Source organism: Carex rostrata, chromosome 6, assembly GCF_964058835.1.
Source record: "Carex rostrata chromosome 6, lpCarRost1.2, whole genome shotgun sequence".
In the NCBI taxonomy this organism is placed as follows: Eukaryota; Viridiplantae; Streptophyta; class Magnoliopsida; order Poales; family Cyperaceae; genus Carex; species Carex rostrata.
In genome coordinates, this window is record NC_135923.1 from 11,783,962 (window position 1) to 11,800,696 (window position 16,735).

A 16,735-nucleotide genomic window follows, 5' to 3' on the forward strand; every position below is an offset into this window, starting at 1 on the left:
AAATTGATATGATTTGAACCTTCAAAACGCTACTAATGCCTTTCTTTTTAGTCTTGGGGGTTTTGTTGAATGAAAAAAACATCTTATACAATGCTATGAAAATTTTAGATGAGAGTCCTTGATGTCAGCAAGTGTAGGTTGAATTGATGCTCGCCGTAACAAGTTGCTGTCAAAGAGCTGCAGACATACAGTATAGATACTAATTTTAACCTAAAATTTGATCAGCTTAAACCAATCATTTAGTTGTGCCAGAAAAGCAAATCAAAAGCAGCACGGCTTTCAAATTGAACACCAGCAATTGATCAGGAGTTGTTTGGTAGAAGAATTGTGAAAGGGTAGAATTATAGCACAATAGTTGTCGAAAGGGAGGTAAAATTTCATCGATTAGTGGAAAATTTGAAAAAAGTAAAATTATGATGGAATTATAGTGAAATTTCTCTTTTTTTTTTCATTTTAGCCCTACTTATTCCACTCCGTTATTATATAGGAAAAGTAAAAAATAATAGAAGAGTGACTCTTTTCATAAATAGATACTTGTAAAATTTCCTGTTATTTCATGTTTGCCGGATACGAGCAAATAAAGCAGAATAGAAAACTATTCTCTTTTTCACACTTCCACTCGACCAGCCTTCGTAGGTTTATAACAGACTTCAGAGCCATGAGTAAAACAAGCCAGCAAATCCTGTAAGACCACTATTGATATTTCACTAGAAACATAGCACAACAAAATATTGAAATTTCTCTTTTACTTCACTTAACGATGATCATAACATACATTGTTGCCCATTATGGCCCCAAAATGCCTGATTAGGGTACATGATCAGGTCAACCCTAAAGCCTTGGCTAGGCACTGCAATGTACCCCCTTCTAAAAATCGAGGATAGCAACCTTCGATCAATGGTGATATTGTACAGATATTACACACGCCACACTCAAAACTCTGTTAAAGAGCCTCCCCGACATTTCCTGTTACTAACCCTAGGAACTAAGGGCAAAAAATAAGTAACAAAAAACAAAACCACACAATTCTAAGTCCTGTTTCTGGCAATAACACGAATGCAATACCATTCATAAGAAAATTAATTAACAAATTAACTTCCAACTCCCTTTCTCTGTAGTAATTTATCCGGGTACTTTCTGCGAGTCAATCCCCAGTGACCCAGACAAATTGCAACAGAGAATCAAAGACCCGGTTACCTAAGCCATCACGCATCCACAGTGGAATGATCCAGCGGAACCTGCTCCTGATCAGGTGCTAGAGACTCAACCGGACCCTGAGTTTGTGACTCGAGCTGAGCCTGAGCCTGAGCCTGAGCCTGTTGTTGTTGGCCCAAAAACCTACTAAATCTTTCAAGCAGCAAAGTCGCCTTCCTTTTTCCACGATCTGTACCATTACTAGCTAATTCCTCCAGTAATGACAAAACCCCATGCTCTTGTGCCTCAATTAGATAACGGTGCTGCTGATCTCCATTGCAAAGGTGCACCAAAACCGCTGCTGCATTCTCCTTATTTCTCGATGACCCGTCTCTAATCATGTCCACCAAAACTGGCACAGCAGAGGCTGAACCAATGGCTGCCTTACCATCTGGATGGCTCGACAAGATGGCGAGTATGGCAAGCGCCTCATCCACCATACCGCTTCCTGGCTCCAACAAAAGTTCCATTAAAATGGGTACAACCCCAGCCCGAACTGCTTTCCCCTTGTTACCCTGGTATATGCACAGGTTGAAAAGTGCTGTAGCCGCATCCTTTTTACCACGCTGGTTCCCATTGCTCAGTAAAGAGACAAGTGGGGGTATCGCTCCTGCGGCACCTATTGTAACCTTGTTCTCATCTATAACAGAGAGACTGAACAGAGTGGCAGCTGCATTCTCCCGTGCCTCCATACTACCCCTTTTTAACACATGCACGACCCCAGGAACTGCTCCCGAGGCAATAATTCTTCCCTTGTTTTCCTCATAAATCGATAGGTTCAGTAATGCAGTCACGGCATGTTCTTGTGTGCGCAAATCAGAGACTGATAGCAATGATACCAGAAGGGGAATGGCACCTGCCTCTGCAATGCATGCACGGTTTTCTGTATTGCGTTTCGCAAGTAACCTAACTTCACCGACTGCAAACCGCTGGTCTTCTAGAGATTGGGATGAAAGTTTCTGAAGCAAATCGAGGACCTTGGAGTGTTCAGCTGCAGAACAGGCTGATTGTGGCTTGTTGAGCAGGACAGGCCTTTTAGGTGGGTCCAACCCATTCAACTCACACCACTGTGTGATCAGGCTACGTAGCACGTAGTTTGGTGTCAAAGAGTTGGTAGACAGTTTCTGTTGAGTCTTTGGGCATGTGTTGTGGCCGGCCCACAGCCACTTTTCAATGCAATTCCTTTCATATGTCTGCAATTTAATGAGATTTACCTGATTTTAGAATATAGTGATGGCTTGTAGCCAATAAAATTAACTGAGGCACTAGCACTCCCCCCCCCCCCCCACCAAAAAAAAAAAATGCCAGACTTATAAAAATGTTTCGTCATGCTGATACACTTTCCAACTAAAGTGTTGTCCCCACCCTACCCCACCCCCAACAACTAAAACACATCCCTCTTATGAAATACATGCTGACAATAAACTTATGTTGCACGGATACTTCATAATGGGTCCCGTACCCGTATCGGATGATGTAGCATATCTTTAATTCTTGATACGGTCGCCAATACGGGTTGAAACGGCAAGATACGGCTGTGTCTGGACCGGATACGCACCAGCGCCAGATCTCTTATTCGTGCACCGCGCAAGACCAAAGGATAAAAATTGAATTATTTTTCTCCCAGCATGAATCAAGCTGGGAAACATAGGTATAGCAAACTACAACTTTACCACTACACCAACTCCCACTTGATGTTACAATTGAGTAACAATGATATTTAATACATAATTTTGTTATTTAATGTATATCTAATCATATTTATTGTTATAACCACATGATTTTTTATATTTACAATATAATACAAATATTGAATTAATAATATAATTAAAATAATATATATTTAATAGGCGTATCGTATCCATGATTTTTAAAAATTGACGTATCGCCGTATTCGTATCATATCCGATACGATACCCGTACCCATATCCGTGCAACATAGCAATAAACTAATGCAGTGCCACAAAAAGAATGGACTTGTATCATCCCCTCAATGATTATATTTAAATGAATTTATTTAATTGTTTGGAGGATTACGTTGTTTTTCCATCAGGAACCTATATCTAGAGAAATCTTGTAGCTATCAATCTTGAGAATCTTGTATGCAAAATTCTTATAGCAAAACTGCCAACAATATACCCTTTTTCATTTGTTAACATTTTACTAAGACATATATTGTTAATATACCCTTTGCCAACAATAAAAATTGGTCGAAATTGCATATACTTGACTAAAAGGGATAAAGAAGAAATGTACCTGGCCAGTGGAAACAATAACAGGATCTTTCATCAACTCAAGCGAAATCGGGCACCGAAAATCATCAGGAATTACAGGACCTTTTGACTTACTATCAGACAAAAAGCCTGCACTATTTTTAGCCAAGCCAGTAACTTCTGGATTTTCACCCTGCACAAAATCCTTAATCTTCTTAAGCAAATTCGACATCTTTTCTACAACTTCACCGGGGTCACCACCACTGGACACAGCCATTTCATGCAATGCTAGGGATTCGTGCTTGAGGTCTGGAATTGAAATCAATTGCAACTTCTCAGCTAATCTTTTCAGAATGACGGGGTCCACAGAAACAGCGGGACCCATGTTGTAGATAGATAGGAGGTCAGTGTACAGCTCGATATCTGTTGTATCGGCTCTTTCTTTTGCTCTTTTGAGCTGCGCATAAACTAGCTCTACCTGCCAATATTGTACATAATTGCCGATCAAATAATAAATACTTATTTCATAAATATTTTAAATTTTACATTATGTCCCTTGGGTCACCCAAACTAGGATAAAGCAGTAGAAATTTGAATAACTTAAATCATCTCTCAGGTTTCCAGTTGAGCACTGTTTGATAATGCATCAAGGATCGTTAAGGTTAGACCATTAAAACTATCAAGGGTACAGAACATGTACCAAATCTCATCATCTTTTAGATGCACAGAAGATGAACCAATGAATCATAACTAAATGATGGTTTACAATTGTACCAACTTTTATATAGATCGTGAAGTTTGTCAAGTTAAACAGTTGCCATTGTGCCAACCTATTTGAATTAAGTAATTAACAATGCAGTCTTCATTTAAGAAAAATAAGGTAGTTTTAATTAAAAAATGAAATTGAACCTGTTCCCTAACTTCATCAGAAACATCGAGCTCATTAAAAGGAATATTGGCAAGGGCTTGCTCAAGCTGAGAGCAAACTTCATAAAATCTTTTAGTTACTTGGTCAGTTTCTAGTACCTGTAAAATAAATAGAGAACAAAAAAAGATGTCACTTCTTAGGTCAAACTTTTCTTCGGTGCAATAACATGAAAGCCTAAAGAAAATAGATAAAAAATTAAAGTCACGATCACCTATGTCAATGTATGAAATAATTAAATGGCATTGCATAAGGTTGAGCCCAAAAGTAGCTGCAGTGATTTGGTGCACACCAAGTCAATGAATCGTTCAACAAAGCATATGCTTAGCTTGAAATTAATTTTATATGGCATCAAACCTTGATTTACTTAACTAATTTAATGTGTGATGAACATTATAGAAAGTGCATCCCACCAAACAAGATTACCGTCTCTGAAATATGTTGATTTTGGTGAAAATGAAAATAAATCGGGTCAAAATCCAAGTGACCTCAATAATAAATAAAAAAAGTCTTTTATCAGCTGCATGAGAAATGCACTACATTAAAATTTAGCAACATTAACCACTAAAAAATTATCAAACAATATCCCCTTCTAAAAAGGTAGAGACTAACTAGACATTTTGTTAGAAAAATCTCCAGGAGAAATGGCATCATTTTTTTTAATTAGAGATCCCAAATCACTACTGCTAAGAAATATAAAACCACATTAACTTCATTTTTATTTTGTTTACATAAATCACCAAACATGATGTACTATTCATCGACTATTGTTCAGAGAAAGGTTAGATTTATTGTAGATATGAAAAAATACCAATATCCTGATAATAAACAAAAAGTGTAATATATAGTTTAGAAAACCACTGCCAATCGGCCTATTTAGACGAAAAGAATCCCCTATGAATAATAAAGTAAATCCGAAATCTGCTCAATTTTCTACATTCGACCATATTTTAAGTAGGAGAAAAGCCTGATAAATTTGAACTTACCCAAAATCACTAAATTCAAACTTATTATTGAGTACAGGTATCACAGTGTTAAAAGTACGAAAAAAAAAAAAAACAAGAAGCCGCATTTACCAGGAAGATCTTGCTACCCTCACTGCCCAACCGGAGCAATTCTTTCGCTGAGTCGAGAGCTTTCTTCAACTGATCAAGGCTATCGACCTCCTTGTCGGATACCGGATTCTTACTCTCTTTCAGCTCCTCGATCAACGGTCCGAGCAGCTTAATCCGTCGCAATAGATTACAAAATTGCCTCCTATAAGCGTTTTTAAACTCTGTAATAGCTGAGATCTCGTCGAGCACATCGACCAGGCTCTGCAACAATGCCTCCGACGCCACAGGAGAGGCCACAGGAGAAGCCACAGGAGAAGCCACAGGAGAAGCCACAGGAGAGGCCACAGGAGCTAACTCCGCATCCTGATCTGGCGGCGCCACAGAAACTGTGGATTGGTTAGTCGCGTCTTCCATCGATAATAGATTACGACCTTGTAATTTGTCTTATACCTCTGTTTAAGGCTAAATTTTGTCAGAAATGGCGTGAGATGAAAAGGGGGAAAACTTTTGCTGTGGGTGGTAAGGAACTAAGGATAGAAGGGAAGAAGAAGAGTAGAAAAACAGCAGAGAGCAGTTGTTGAAGAGTTTGAGTTTTGATGTGGCGCTTCTAATGCATCTTTTCTTACAGTCCGTAGTTGTGAACTGGGGTCCACAGATGATTCACCATAATATGCACTCGGCCCTCGCTACTCTAGTCTGAAATTAGGATGAATAAAAAATCATTAAAATGCACGCAGAGAAAATAATTAAAAACAAACTTTTGATCAACCTTCAAGCCCTCGGATGTTTTTTTTTTTCCTAATAAATTGCCTTGCTGGACATTGGTTCACATGGCATCGTATTTTTTTGGGGAAGGAAAATAAAAATTTAGTTCACAAAAACAGTAAAAAGCAGTTTAATTTCTATGTCTATATCCATTTCCGATAGTAAGCCGAATAGGCTCTAATAGTTGTAGCGATCATAAGCAGAATTTTTTTTTATTTATACTTCAAATTTTAAATTTTAAATAACCCATTTGAATTATTGATCTTACTTTATTTGTAAATTAATACATGTGCACCAAAATTTGAAGACTTTTGAATTTGTTTTGTGCAAAATTAAAGGGGAGAAAAAACCAACAGTTTATTGTGATTCATGTGCACCAATAATAACTTTTTCACCTTCTGATACTGTACAAAATAAATATAAAATTATTTTTTACGTGAATACATTACTTTAAAAATAGAACAAGGTCATTGATTTATATTTAGCATTTAAAATTTAAATTTTAAATTTATATATAAAATATAAGGCTCGGTGTTGGAGCACCAAAATTATTGTCATTGAATCCCTCCATTTTTTTTTTTTTTTTTTTGAAAACTTGGTGGCATGCTATATTAATTAAACACAACATGCTTCTCCAATAACCAAACAAATTGTTTATATATACTTTAGAACAAATTTAAGACAAAGAGGCAATAGTTTGGACTTTGGAAGATATTTTACTCGGCAAATATAAAACAAGTTTTGTTCTTATATAATAATATATCCAAGCCACAAAAAGTGAGCAGGCTATGTTGTATTCTAGTTTCACATGGGGGTCAGATCAACTCATATATGGTTTGAATTAATCAAGATGGATAAATTATAAATAACCAAAATCATGATCCAGACTACGAGCAGTGTGGACCGGACAGGCCGAAGGCATGCATTCCAACTGTATACAGTAAAGCACCGAAGTGGCTCTTTGGTGCACAGCTGTCTATTCCTTCCATATCATAAAAGTTCTTGATATTTTTTTTTTTTTTTGAAAATCTTGAGAAAAGCTGTCAAGTTCTTGATATCAAATTTCAATTAAGAATTTAAGATGAAGTATCTGCTAACCTAAAAGTATAAATACATGTATGGCTTAAACGCTCGAACATGTATCATTTACACAGAACGCACCAATATAAACAAATAAAACTATAATCACTTAGAAGTTTGAAATGCCGAATATCAAATACAGATAAAATTCGACCATTATGAATGTAAAATTTGATTAAATTATCTGAAACCATTGAGATTTATCATAAAACAATTATTCAATACTATTATTAATTAAAAATATATAAATATTATTAGAAATACCAATTGTTCATAAAATTTATCTAATTATCATTATAATGATGAATAACGTAATTTGTTTTCATAATATATATTAAACTATATGATAATATTTACTATTTGAATACAAATAATTAAAATTAAAACCATATTTGTATCTATATTCACATAGATATTCCGATCTCATATATCTATATATAATTTTTGAATACGAATCAGATACAAACCGTTATTCACCCCTACGGATTTATTAAAACATTTCCCGGCATCTTTACTTCATTTTGTTCGAATCGCAGGTATCAAAATTTTGGATTAACTTAAAATTTTAAGATCTTAATGCACAAGAGACGTCTTTGCACCAAAACCAACCTCTTAATAATAATCTTAGCATATCAATGTGAATCCATAATACTTATATAATTCCATTATTTAGATTGACTAGCTTCGGTATTAAGACAATAATTCTGTTTTAGATTTGTTGCCGATTTTTTTATTAATATCCAAAGAATAAATAAAATTTTAAAAAATATCCAAATCTGGACTGAATGTCAAAAACTACCCAAACCGGATTTGGGACAAATTTCCGGTTAATGGATTCCCGGACTCAAAACAATATATCTGGTTAACCATTAACCGGAAAGTTATATATATATATATTTTTTAAATAACATATCCGGTTAATGGTTAACCGGAAACTTGTATTTTTTTTAAAACAAAAATTTTTAATTTTTTAATTTTTTGTATTGAAATATTAAAAATGTTGAATATATTTCTTTAAAAATAGATGAAATACAATATAATTTGATTTATTAGAAAGACTGCAACAAATAATCCGGATCAATATTTTTCAGGCCGGATTTTTCGCGGCTGTAAGAAAAATTAATATATTTCTTTATGTGTTATTGGGAAAAAATAAAAATGCTTAGATTCTGAGTTATTGATCCCGGTTCAAAAGTCACTTCTATGTAATTCAGGAAATATTGTGATCCTTCTAGGATATTTAATTTATGAAAAGTTATATCTATTTTTGAAAAAAAGCAAAAACTTTAAGTTATTTAATTATTGTTATTAAAAAATAATTATTAAAATAGATACAACTTTTTATAAATTAAATGTCCTAGAAGGATCACAATATTTTCTGGATTACACAGAAGTGACTTTTGAACCAAGATCAATAACTCAGAATCTAAGCATTTTTATTTTTTCCCAATAACACATAAAGAAATATATTAATTTTTCTTACAGCCACGAAAAATCCAGCCTGAAAAATATTGATCCGGATTATTTGTTGCAGTCTTTCTAATAAATCAAATTATATTGTATTTCATCTATTTTTAAAGAAATATATTCAACATTTCTAATATTTCAATACAAAAAATAAAAAATAAAAAATTTGTTGTTTTTTTTAAAATAAAAAATAAAAAATACAAGTTTCCGGTTAACCATTAACCGGATATGTTATTTTTTTAAAATATATATATATATATATATAACTTTCCAGTTAATGGTTAACCGGATATATTGTTTTGAGTCCGGAAATTCATTAACCGGAAATTTGTTCCAAATCCGGTTTGGGTAGTTTTCGACATTCAGTCCGTATTTGGATATTTTTTAAAATTTTATTTATTTTTTGGATATTAATAAAAAAATCGGGATTTGTTGATTTCATTTAATGTTAAATCAATATAACTATATTAAATATATTAGCTAACATTACTATACTGAGTAAATCAGTGTAGATGTACTGATTAGTACAAATTTTAGCTATATAATTTTGACATAATCATATTAGTTTAAGTTAAATTATATAATTAGCAAAGTTATGAGTCAACATAATTGCATTAACTAGTGTTGTTTTTCGGACTTCGTTTTGAAGAAAGCGTATACTGAAAAAACTTTAAATTATAAAATGATACAATTTATATAAATAAAGTCTACGTGCAACTAATTTGGAAATAAATAAATTTTTTTTTTCAAAACGTATTGTTAATAACAAAAAAGCATAATTACTCGCCTGAGAATTATACGAAATTATCACAACTAATTTGGAAATATATAATAAATATTGTTTTTCAAAACGTACTGCTAATGAAAAAATAACATAATTAATCACCCGATAATTCTACGGAATTATCACAAAAGAGTTGTATTGCTTTAAGAATTTCATTATATCTTACCTATCAAATATATATACTTATAAATAAGAAGAGAGAAGTGTGAAATGTGAGCCCTCCGATTAAGATTAAAAAAAAAGATACACATCCAATGGTTGATAATAGAGATGACATGACATAGGTTATAGTTATACGAATCTTTGGAAACTAACTATTTGAGTGAGTCTATGGTACTATGCATATCACGGGTTGTTACTGTGCTACGGTTCTATATTCGAGTTTTCAAATCCTAACGGTCGATCCGAACCGTTCATCTTGTTCTCCATATTAATATGTGTTTGGAGACCAAATTTTATATTTTTTGAAAATTTTTTACTATTTTTTTAGATATTTAGAAAATCACTTGATCTGAAAATTTTGGACCATCCAAAAACAGTGATTTTCAATAAATCTAAAAAAATAGTAAGCAAATTTCAAAAAATGTAAAATTTGGATGGAGAACAAGATGAACGGTTCGGATCGACTGTTAAGATTTTAAAACTCGAATATAGAGCCGTAGCACGGTAACAAATCGTAATATGCATAGTACCATAGACTCACTCCTAACTATTTTCCAAGGTATAAATTACATCAATGTATTTCATAAAATATATCCTAATTATATCAGAAGTCAAGTACAGTACATAAATCAATTTATTAGTTCCATTAATTATGTTATTTGCATTCCATTAGAATAATCTTAAGCGAATAGATTTTTCTAATTACATTTATTAATCATTTACAAGCAGAGATCACCTGAAGATGGTTATTTTGACAGTCCAAATGATATTATTACTTTTCTAAAGTGTAGATAAAATTAAAATTTGAAATGTAAATTTGTGAATATGACCTACAGGCTTACAGCCTAACAATTAAATCTCATGCAAATTAATTATTTGATTATGCATCAAGAATTGTTAATTTCAGGTGGTTGAATTTTAAGTCACTCGATCGAACTCTCAAAGTAGACGAAATATATGATTTTTTTTTAAAGATTGGAGGTTAAGTCAATCAACTATTTAATATCTACAAAGAATTGTTGTTTTTAAGATTTCGAACATGCAACCTCTCACACGGAGAGCATTGTCTTTGCCATACAGAGATGATTGTCCCTTTTGGGTTACAAAATACATGTTAAATATCATCATTTTTTATAGATTGTTGGTCCCAAAGGCACTTAGAGGAAGATGAATAGGGCATTTTTAAATTTTTAATCTAAGTTAAATTAACTAATGTGTCTTGCAGTTATTCTTGATGGAAACTCGAATAACTTGGTTCTAAACTAAAATATAATAAAGTAAAGACTGGAGTTTAGAGACACTTAACACGAGAGTTGTTTACGGAGTTGGCATTAACGCCTACGTCTCCGGAGCTCGCAACCTTCAAGATGGCGCGCCTTTCTTACCAATGAGAAAGGAGTACAAGGTGGAACCGGTGAACCCTTACAATCTTCTAGGAAGTCACACGGTCTGAGCACAGAATGGCTCACGAGCACTAAAGGCTCAAAGATAACAAGGTGAGCAACAAGGCTCAAATGAATAAGTGAGAATGTTGATCACTCTGAGAGATTATGTATTATTTGAATAAGCTTGAGATTGAATATGAATATTGAAGTTCATGTGCACAAACAACAATGGTTTTTCTAGATCTAAAAATTCGTGTTTTGAAGTTAGAGGGCGGCTAGAGTGATAATCCAAACCCAGATTTTGCTTCTATTTATAGTGAGTTGACCGGAATGAAGTAATTTGGTATTAACCATTATAACGGTTCCTGAATCGTTATAACGATTGGCCAATTTATGCCTGGGTTTGGTTGCCATTAACCCTAACGGTTGTTAACCATTGCCACGGATGCATAACGATAGATAACTGTGGTAACGAGTCCATAACGGTTGACCTCTGGAAATTCGGGGGTGCCAACCTGTTTTATCTATTATTCTACCGTTGTCAAGGAATTCTTCGGTGGCACCACAGATAAACTATCTGTTGCAACGGTTTCTGACCCCACTTAGGTCAATATCAAACTTATTTTATAAATTTTATAAATTAATTATTCTAATTTTAAGATGATGCTTATGTTGTCCAATGCCCAGTGCTTCATGACTTCATCGTTGATAAATATAATATTTTTTTGTCCATCTTTGATATGCATATTGCAATTTCTATAGTCATAAACATGCACAATATTTCAAGACAAAAGATTGTAGAATTCAATAAATATATGTTTTGTCAATCTAGTCAAACAGACAAGTATATTATGACACAATCCAATATAGACATGATAAGCAAATATATATTTGTTGAAAATAACAAAGGGAATTATGAGGAGATGATGAAAATATTTTGTATATTTATCTTATGATTTTTTATACAAGTTCTGATCTCTATTCATACACGCAAACAGATATATAATTTGTACCGTTGGTATTGATGCTATTTTTGGTAACCTATTGGTACCAACTCTTACCTACTTTTTTCCTTTTTCCAAATATACAAAGAGAACAAGTTCTATTCTTGACTTATTCTAGTTCTATGATCGATGGTGAATGACTAAGATTAGGGCTGTATAAAAAGCTCGTGACTCGTGAGTCACTCAAACTCAGCTCAGTAATGAACTCGCTAACAACTTGTTCGTTTAAAATTCGAGTTATTTTGACTCGAGTTGAGTAACTCGTGAGTTAAACGAGTTGAGTTCGAGTTGGACTCAACTCGCTCGTTATAACTCGTGACTTGTTTGATTAATGATTTTCTTCATAATTTTTTGCTCATTTTATTTTCCCAACTAGATGTGACAGACCCAAGTTGACCCAATTCATTTCATTTAATCATTTTGTTGTGAATTGTTTATTAATTCAATATTTACTTCTCATATTATTACATAACAACAATCATCAGTTCAAATGTTCAACATTTCAACACCTTAAACGAGTTGACTCACGAGTCACGAGCCAACTCGAGTTACTCGCGAGTTAAATTCGAGTCAGCGAGCCAGCTCGGCTCAATAATCTCAACTCGACTCACTATCTTCCGAGTTGAATTCGAGTTGTCCATAACTCGAGCTAACTCGGCTCGTTAGCAGCCCTAACTAAGATCAATTCCTTGATTCTTTACTATTTTTAACAATATAATACTTATAATATTAAAAAAAAAACTTAAACTTTTTTTTAATTGTTACTAGTTTTATACATAATTATACAAGTATATACAACTTACATATGTGATATCTTGGCTTGATCTATAGGAAGGCCGTTCTTAACTAAAGCGATAATTTAAGCTCCTAAGAAGTGAAAAATGATTTTCACGGTTCCTAAGAAATACTTGTTCGGTTTGATTCAAGGTAAATTAAATAAAACTTCTTAGCCAGCGTAAGACCTTAGAAGAAAGGCTGCCGAATGGCCTCTTTAAGCTCTGTACTTGTTCTTTCAAAAATAGAATTCCTAACACTAAAATGCATTTAAAACATTAGCAGGATGTTTCTTACAAGAAAAATGTTCACGGTATTTGATATAGTTTTTAAAACGAATTTAGTTTCAGGAAATGTGGATCTAAAGGGGTGACAGAGGTTGGGATCGACCAAGTGACAAAACAATCAAATTAAAACAATATAATATTTGTTCCTGGAAATTATCTCATCCTTCGAAAATGAGGTGCCATTTTGCCAAACGCTTCATTCAAGTTGTGTCTCGAATAATTTATATTTTCCCGAGAAATGGTCTTAATTACTTTACTTTCTCTTGCAGCCACACAGACCTAATTCAAATCTCAACACGCGTGTTAATTCGTTGAAGTCTCCACAAAAAAAGGTTGGTGTAAGTTGGTGTAAGTTTTGATCTTATCATCAAACTTTACACATAGAACTTAATTATTCCGAGTCTATCTGATATATATTCTGATACAGGCGGCTTTGTTTGTTATAAATTCACCGAGCAAGGAATATTGATATATGTATGAACGAAGGCTACATATCTAGTGGAAGTCAAATTTTCAATCATCAGATCCTTTTTCTCACCGCTGGACAACTTTATACTAATTCGGATCCTGAATCAACTCAAAAAGGAATCTACTGTATATGGATCGTCAGATTAGCTTTAAAATTCATGCGAATTAAATCCGCACTATATATAGACAGAAGTCAGATAGACTCCGTTTACAATCAAACGGTCTATATATATTAACTTGAAAGAGCATCTTTTAATATTTATAGCATGGATAACAGACAATTCAGATATGATAACTCGAGTTCGGATAGATAAATATTTATAATTTATTTGGAAACTGTCCAATTAGGTTCATGCCTGGGATGGTTTCAGATCATGAGAATTTAATAAAGTTTTTTAAAACATTGAAATTTTTGGCTTTTCTATTGTCAAGTAAACATCTCTTCTCAATTTTTTTTTTAGCAACATATCAATTAATTAAAAGCATCATTCTAGATCAAAATTTTATTGTTGACCGTAATAATGTAACACAATGTGATAATAAATTAAAATAACAACTTCATATCAAATTCTAATCTATTTAAATTAAAAATATTATTTCACTGATGCAACATTTGCAAGGAACATAGATATTAGGATTAAAGTTTAAGTATTTTTTTTCTTTAAGAATTTATTTATTTTAAAATTGGAAAGGAAATTAAAGTAAAAATAAATGTTTTTTTAATCTCAAAGTTTGATTCGGAAGTATCTATCATTATAAGTATTTATTTTCTCTTATGATTGTTACCGTATAACATTACAACAGATAGTTATTAGTTATATGATTATAGAATTATTTCATACTTTACCCATTGTTATGTCAGATAATGATAGGATTCGGATTGAATATATAGAAATATTAATTTTGGATTCGTATCTATAACTTAAGGTCATTTTTGGTTGTGGAGTAAAGTTAATTCGGATTAAATTTCTTATTCTGAATTAAGGTGGATTAAAATAACTATATTTGGTTGGAGTTTAGTTACAGTTTGGTGAAGTAAGCTTATCTTCAGAAAGAAAATTATAACATGGTGTTACTCTAACCGTGGAACTCACAGATAGAGTAAGCTTACTCCACCAAACTGTAATATATTATATACTAAAATCATAACCTATTCAATTTAACCAATCATGTCGGTTTCGGTTCAGAATCAGATCAAAGCCGACACTACAAGAAAGTATACACTTTTTGCGAGAGAAAAAACGCATTTATGACGGTCGTCCGTCGTAAAAAGAAAAAACTAAACAATGAGAGTAGTCTGTCGCAAAAAGTCACTTTTTTATTCTCGCGAAAAGTGTCTCATTCTTGTTGTGCGAGTAACCAATCGAGTAAAAGTAGCACGTGCATCTACTATAAACATGATTATTCATCTTCATTGCGTACATCTCATCTTGCATGACACTAATCCACATCTTAGTTTGACAGTACCATCTTTAACGGCTAGAAAGTATTTTTCCTCTTTCAATAACAAATAGATGAACAGAGGCACTCAATTTCATTTACTCTTGCCAGATTGAAAGCTCTTAACTCGTTGAATTATTTTATTTTTCTTAGATGTCACTTTATCTTATGAAGTTAAGAAAATATATTACTATTTTTCACAAGATTATGGACCATTCAAAAAAATAGTAAACAAATTATATAAAAAAAATATTTGGTCTTCAAATACATTTTAATATAAAAATCATATTGAGCGGTTTAGATCGACTGTTTAGATTTTAAAAACGGAAATAAGGATGGAATATGTATCCTCTCACGTACATGTAAGGTGATGCCCACTACTTTACATATTCAGATTAACTCAAAAACGGTGCCTATTCGGAATAGTGCAGGACAGTATTATTTGTGTTTTGAGATTTATACAAAATTAAACGAATTGTTCAGATTCACTAGTTCTAAAAGATTCCCTTTTACAGTTCCGGGAAGAATCCGAATTCGATAAGGATGTGGAGCATGATTGAGCAGAAAACTAATAAGGTATTTTAACGGTATCCATATTTATAACAAGAGGAGGGATCAAGTTACAACAATTTTTGAGTTATAACAAGTCACAACAATTAATTTTTACATTTTCAAAGTCCAAATCGTCGATCCAAACCGTTAGATGTGATCTCTACAATAAAATGTGATTGGAGACCAAATTTTACATTTTTTGAAATTTTTTTACTATTTATTAAGATGGGTACAAAATTCAATGGTCTGAATTTGACTAGTTTTTATAACCATCTTAATAAATAGTAAAAAAATTTCAAAAAATATAAAATTTGGTATGATATTACATCTACTTTAATTCATATGACGACGTACAACAATTAGGTACATTGATGCAGAATGTCTTCTTAGCTCATTGTACTCTTGTCTTCGTATGCAGTCACAGTTTACCAAATATATTGCTGGAATGAGAAATTATAAAGACAAGATAAGTCCTCTGGTAGAGATACAGGACCAGTTTGTACAGCCTGGCCACCTAGCTAGTTAGTTTGTGTAGATTGTAGTTCACGGATTAAAACGGAAGCGAACGTGTGGATCGATTACGACTAACAATATCACTTTAATTATTTGTTGCATGCATGGTTCAAGCAATCAAACTCACAGTACCGTCTTATTTTTTATAAGTATAATTTTGATGATTGGATATAACTTTATCTTCGACTTATCTATCCACGTGTCTTACCTAATTCATATAATCATATCTGATACTTATAATAATTTTTTTTTTTTTGAAATACGATACTTATAATAATATTGCGGCGTTCATATGTTGATGAACGAGTCAGAATCAGAATTCCTCAACGATAATTAACATGCTTCTATTTTGTCTTACTTATTTTTTTTTTCTCCAAGTGTTTTATTTTTCAACTACTATTCGATTACATTACAAATAAAAGCAAAAAGTTTACACTGTATGAGGAAACTATTCCAGTAGTCTGGGCTCACCTTATTATTTTCTTTTCTTTTCTTTTTAATACAGGTCGTTGCAATTTTCTTAGTTTGAATTTTGATATATGAGATACTGAGGCGGCGTTTATGAGCTGTGGCGCTGCAGCCTGCAGGTTATCATTTTCAAGCAATTAATAAATCGTTTAAAATTATCTGGCCACTCGTTCTACCCTTGCCCGGCGGCTCTCACACT

General features: G+C 32.8%; 1 protein-coding gene across 1 annotated transcript; it reads right to left on the minus strand.

The window, feature by feature from the left end:
* Positions 1-680: 680 nt before the first annotated feature.
* LOC144555452 (protein spotted leaf 11-like) lies at positions 681-5,934 on the minus strand. Its single transcript, XM_078303789.1, has 5 exons — positions 5,709-5,934; positions 5,409-5,660; positions 4,317-4,433; positions 3,451-3,885; positions 681-2,387 (listed from the first exon to the last, which is right to left on the minus strand). Exons 1-5 carry the CDS (start codon positions 5,799-5,801, stop codon positions 1,206-1,208), a joined length of 2,079 nt encoding a protein of 692 aa, XP_078159915.1. The 5' UTR covers positions 5,802-5,934; the 3' UTR covers positions 681-1,205.
* Positions 5,935-16,735: the final 10,801 nt, after the last annotated feature.